The sequence below is a fragment of the Rutidosis leptorrhynchoides genome, chromosome 6 (genome assembly GCF_046630445.1).
Source record: "Rutidosis leptorrhynchoides isolate AG116_Rl617_1_P2 chromosome 6, CSIRO_AGI_Rlap_v1, whole genome shotgun sequence".
NCBI lineage: Eukaryota > Viridiplantae > Streptophyta > Magnoliopsida > Asterales > Asteraceae > Rutidosis > Rutidosis leptorrhynchoides.
The window spans coordinates 306,106,893-306,112,980 of record NC_092338.1 but is presented as its reverse complement, the minus strand read 5'-3'; the positions used below and the strand labels follow the sequence as shown (position 1 = coordinate 306,112,980).

At 33.4% G+C, this 6,088-nt stretch overlaps 1 protein-coding gene across 1 annotated transcript; it reads right to left on the bottom strand.

The window, feature by feature from the left end:
- Window positions 1-602: 602 nt before the first annotated feature.
- On the bottom strand, window positions 603-5,490 carry LOC139851510 (inositol transporter 1-like). Its single transcript, XM_071840582.1, has 6 exons — window positions 5,238-5,490; window positions 4,057-4,127; window positions 3,616-3,951; window positions 1,968-2,075; window positions 1,672-1,857; window positions 603-1,503 (listed from the first exon to the last, which is right to left on the bottom strand). Exons 1-6 carry the CDS (start codon window positions 5,377-5,379, stop codon window positions 862-864), a joined length of 1,485 nt encoding a protein of 494 aa, XP_071696683.1. The 5' UTR covers window positions 5,380-5,490; the 3' UTR covers window positions 603-861.
- Window positions 5,491-6,088: the final 598 nt, after the last annotated feature.

Genomic DNA, 6,088 nt, shown 5'->3' with positions numbered 1-6,088 from the left:
AAAAACTGTAATTTTGAGTTATCTCAAAAATATCGTCCTTTACTTTATATAATAATAAAAAATAACTTAATTTTCAATTAAATCAAATTTATAATTGAAAAGTTAACATTTAATATAAAATAAATTTATTAATTACTCTTTATAATAACTTCTTTTATTACTTAAAATAACGTATTCAATCAAAAGCATAATAAACAACGCATAAATTTTTTTGAAAGACACCGAAATTAAACACCGTCTCGACCTCTAATGCTCTTAGACCCACTCTAATGCCATTTATATTATTTTTAGAACTTCCAATAAAGTTTCTTTTAATACTGCAGTATTTTCGTGGTGAGCCAACATACATATTTAACCACTAAACTTCAATCTAGGGGGGTCAAGCTTTAACTTATAAGCTAAATCAACTTTTCATTATGAGTTTGAACTTCTAATAATGAAGATTTTTTTTCATCCATGAAAACTTAAAATTTAAAGTTTCAATAAAGTTTTTTTTTTTTTCATTGCAACACAACTTTATGGTGAAACATCATCTTCATTACTTGATCCAAAAATCATCCATGAAAAGTTATCATGTTAAGATTGCTTTTCATACAACTTAATTATGAATGATAAACTTCAATCAGGATTGCTTTGGTATTAATGTTGTTACACTTTTGTCTATGTACAACTTTTGTCTATTGTACAAACCTCAAAATATAGAAACTTCACACTAAAACAGACCAAACAATGTATCTTATATAAAAACACACCTGTACATCTTTGCAAGCAATTCTATCACTAAAAATTCAAATTAGCCATTAAAATCGGCTAACACGATGCGCCAGCACATCGAACCTTGGTGCAGGGCATACGCACACTTCACGATTCCTCCTTTGCAAGAAGTGATTCGGAACCACGACTACTTCCCCACGCTTTCTCCTTCCAAATTGACTCAACTTCATCAAAAGTCAACCCTTTGGTCTCGGGTACAAAAACAAACACGAACCCAAAAGCTGCAACAGCAATAAAAGCCAAAATCATAAAAGTCCATTCGGTCCCAACAACATCAGCAACCGAAAGGAAGCTTTGAGCGACTATCAAATTCGATACCCAGTTCACCGTAGCTGACATTCCTCCACATATTCCTCTATATGATTCGGGATATATTTCCGAGTTCACGGTCCACGGAACGGGACCCATACCAGGTGCGAAAAATGCAATATATAAGGTTAACCCAAGTACTGCAATCCAACCCACATTGGTAAAACCTGATGATTCTAGGAAGAATGCAACAGAGAGGAGAATTAAAGATAGAAAAACGCCGAATAAGCTGCTTAGGGCTAATTTTCGGCGGCCGAAATGGTCTATGAGGTTGATTCCGATAATGGTGCCGGTTGCATTCATTAATGCAACAAAGAGAGATAGTAAAAGGGCTAATTGGTTTGAACGAAAACCAGCCATTTGAACTATGGTTGGGCTGTAATACATTACGGTGTTAATCCCCGTGAATTGCTGAAATGCCTGCAAAAAAAGATGAGCGTTTTAAGAATCAATGAATAAATAAAATGTTTGTTTCTTTACCCACCCATTCAGATTTGACCCGTATTAACATTATTACTCGTTTTGACCTTTTACCCAATACAAAAATCAATTAGCATACTGTACGCCAGATATTCATCGGATGAGTACCTGAAGACCGGCTCCGGCAAAAAATGCAAGTCTGATTTCCTTGATTCTAAAAACATCCCAGTAACTAATAGCAATTTTGCGTTCGTTTTCTTCGTCTAATGCATTAGAAAGCTGGTCGAGTTCCTCCTCTAACCGATATGGATCATATATTTTTGATAGTACGACAATGGCCTCGGATTTGCTTTTCTGTATAACATAAAAAAGAGCAAATTACATATGAAGGATAGGATAAAGTGGACAAAAAATTAATGAATTTGGATGAATGTTTATGGAGTAATGTGTAAATATTGTATTACCTTCATGTAAAGCCAGCGTGGAGACTCGGGTAATAATAACATCAATAAAAATTGAACAATGGCTGGCACAGCAGCTACTCCAAGCATCCATCGCCATGTTCCAGGAACCTGTTCAGCAGCACTTATAAATGAGATCGCAAAATTTAATAGACAACTCATAGAACACAATGAATTTGCAATTTGATATATAAAACTGAAGAAGTGGCATAATAGACAAAGTTGGGCCGAAATGTTTAATCTTCGGTATGAGTTGAAATGAGTTAGGTCCAGTGACCCAAAACACCTTTTTGGCCAACAATTAACATTGTTCAAAATAAAGGATAAGTGACAAAAGGCACTCAATTTTACAGAATTTATCATAATGGTATTCTTCTTCTTCTTTATCAATTTAAAGGGTATATTTGGCAAAACTAGCTGGTAGCTAGAGCTGTTAGTTGGAAGCTGATAGCTGTTAGTTGGAAGCTGTTAGCTGTTAGCTGAAAGATGAAACTTTTTAGATATATTTAGGTGTTTGGCAAAGTAGCTGGAGCTGTTAAAAATGATAAAATGACAAAAATGGACCCGAGAAAATAACACTTGATGCTAAATATCATCATTTACAAGTTAGCAAATCAAGATAACATAGTATTGTACAAGTTGAGATTAACTAATAATTTGTCTATACGAACTCATATCAATGTTAGTATTAGTCTTCAATAATAACAAGTTACAAAGTCAAAACATATATAAATTTAAAAAAACAATGTAAATATAGGTATAGTACTCTAATTATATTTAATATAATATTTAATATTGAAAAAGAGTGTTGGATATCTATATTGGATATCCTGTATGGAACATCTACTTGGGACGACTCATATACATCAATAAGGGTACGTGGGTATTTAAGTAATATTAATATGAAAAAGCTCATCAAGTTTCTTAAACGCTACATACATTAGCGTTTGCTAATAGAGCTTTTTTATATCAATAAAGCTTTAAGCTTTTTGTAACCAAACAAAGCTTTTTACAAGATAAGAACTTTTTCTTAAAAAGTTAAAAGCTAAAAGCTCTAAAAAGCTTCAAAAAGCTACTTGCCAAACATGCCCAAAGTCTATGTTTTCTTTTACCGCCAAAAGGGATATTTATACATTCTGAAGCATCATTTAACCAGAAATTTTTTTACTTTTTAGCACTTGCAATATTATACATTCTTATTCTTATGTTTATTTATTTTTATCATCAAAAAGGGATTTTCATTTTTTTCACCTTTTGAAGCATCACAACACAAATAAATCCCTTTATTTAAAAAAGAAACTTAATACCTCAGCCTTTGAATTTGACATAAAATATCGTTTTGATGGTTAAGATGAGCTAGATTACTGAAAATGAGAAAGTTGATTAAGTTGGATAACTTTTGTGTCATTTACCCTCCGGTTAAAAAGTGAGTCAAAATAGACCGAAAAGATGTTATGTATTAAAAAAATACTTCCAGTGACCATTGACCCATTTTTTTTGTTTTGTTTTAGCTATTTTTAGATTTGACCTGTTTGACCCTTAGAAATAAAGCAGCGCCCAAATCAACCCATCCATAAGTACATAGACTGAAAACTGCCACCTCTACCAAATTCTCCTACTTTAAACTATGATAAATCAAATTGAATCGTACCTCTGTGAAAGCAAGATTAACGAGGTAAGAAACAAATTGTCCACCAGTTATCATAAGCACATTGGTGCTTACTAGACCACCTCGTATTTCAGACGGGGCTGCTTCTGCAATATACATTGGAGCTGTAACAGATGCTACCCCCACACCTAACCCAACCAATAAACGACCCAGTATAAGTACATACGGGTCAGGGGCAGCAGCCATCACAAACGACCCAAATGCAAAAATCACGTCCGCAAGAAGAGTAGCTTTTTTACGCCCATATGCATCATTTATCCACCCACCAGCAGCAGCTCCTATCATTGCCCCGACTAAAGCCATGCTAACAATTGTCTCCTGTATATACAAAGTTAGAATTTTTAACCAGGGGTATAAACGAACTAAGCTACTTGTAAACGAGCTTAAATGAGCTTAGTGTATGATGTTTTAAGTTAAGGGTACCTGTAAAAAACTACTTTTGTCGACTGCCTCAAAATCATCACGAATGTACAAAAGGGCACCAGATATGACTCCTGAAACATATATTTCAGCATAAAGAATCACACTATGTAGAACATTTTGTATAGATTTGGTTAAGTATTCAGGGTTTTATGAGTCTGCTGACTAGGGCACTCTAACAAGCAAATTAGATTAGTTTAAATAAACTAATACCATAACAGAATTCTTTATCCAATAATAACATACCATATAAGACTTCATAGTTTATACCAATACCAGACATTTTCACACATTAGCTAACATGTTATATTCGACAACAAAAAGCATCATGTTTATGATGTAATGCTAAAAGTTTTAAGCTTTTCAATGGAGGAACAAAATTTAAATTCCATTTTTGAAACAACTGTGGCCTAGCCTGAATGCTTGATATGAAAATAACATCAATATCAACTAAACAACAACAACAACAAAACCCAATACAGCAAAATACCATGGGAAGGTGAGATGTAAGTCATTTCTCCACCCAGAGTGAAACACTTTCAAAAGTAGAGAAAGTCATCCCTCTGTCTATTTAACGGATAAAGAGATTGCTTGTAAGTGAACCTCCGACTAATAAGTAGGATAATTTTTTTAAAAAAATAGTAAAATAAAATTGAGGCGCAATGAAAATGATAGAATCAAATTTCCATGGGTTTTAAATCCTTCCTGGAATTCAAATTAAGCTCCAAACGGCAGTCAAAACACCAATAAATCGACACTTGCTGTTGACTCAAAAATAGAGCCGAACACCGACACCGACACCCACACGCTCATGTGGAACACCAACACGCTTTACCTAAATTTTGTAGGGTCATTACTTCAAAAACAATACATACAACCACCTCTTAATTGATGTAGACGTAACTCACGCATAGCATGTTATGTTTTGTTTTTCAACCGAAAAAAATGGTAATCTACTAGACACAATCCATTGATTAGCTGAACAAGAAACGATAATTTAATACTCCTTATCAAATTCAGAGCCACTGAGCATAAAATGCTAAATTTAGTAACTTTCTTCATTATATATCTATATATCTGTATATCTTATCATATAACTGTTTGATATGTATTAACACAAATTAAAGCCATCACAAACTGAAAGTCAGAAACAAGATAAATACTTATGTAGATAGAGCAAATACCTGTATCATATCCAAAAAGAAGACCACCAATTCCAGCTACCACAGTCAACCCCAAAACATAAGTGTTACTAAAATATGTTATCTTTTTATCAACACCTGCATCTATATACCCTGAACTACCCGGAAACGATTCGATCGTCATTGATGATAAAAACCCACAAATTAAATACTTTATTCGAAGTAATCAAATATTTTACCCTCACTCACGCAATTGATCAAACACTTGGAGTGCAGATATAAACAACCACCAAAAAGAGGTTATCCTAATCTGTTCACGAGAACCCAGTTCAGTATTAAATAAATACTAAAAAGACTAATTGACAGATGGACAAAATCAATGTTGATTTATTAAGATTTTAAAATCTTTGAAATTAAATAATTTATTGATAGCTTAATTGAGTGGAAAATGAGAGTACTTTTTTTTTTCTCAAATATTACAAATTCAACTAAGTACTACAACAAAGTTTCCGAGTAATTGGTGAATTTGTGAGAATTGAGGATCACCTGTGAAACGCCAAGAATCTGATTTTATAAGTGTTCGAAAAGGAGGTTCATTTAAAGCGACGTGCGGGTGCGTCACCTTAATTACAAGTTTGCAAGTTATATGTAATTTAACTTTTAATTTAAATTGAATTTAATTTAAACAAACTTCCAAAAAGTACCCTCAATATTATTAGACAAAATTTCATTCCTCGTCCCTGAACTTTACATCGATTTTGATTCCCTGTCCTTTTTTTTTTTTTGTGCATTCCTCGTCCCTAAACTATCAAAAGAGTACATCCCTCGTCCTCCCGTCTACTTTCTGTCAAAACCTGTCGTTACCCCTTATCACGTGCATGTCATGTGAGGGT

Excerpts from the sequence above, each read along its gene's own strand:
- LOC139851510 (XM_071840582.1), bottom strand. The coding sequence starts at position 5,379 with ATGACGATCGAATCGTTTCCGGGTAGTTCAGGGTATATAGATGCAGGT. Across the intron at positions 4,128-5,237 it reads TCTTTTTGGATATGATACAG|GAGTCATATCTGGTGCCCTT; the intron begins GTATTTGCTCTA and ends TATATGTTTCAG. Across the intron at positions 2,076-3,615 it reads TTAATCTTGCTTTCACAGAG|GTTCCTGGAACATGGCGATG; the intron begins GTACGATTCAAT and ends GCTGCTGAACAG.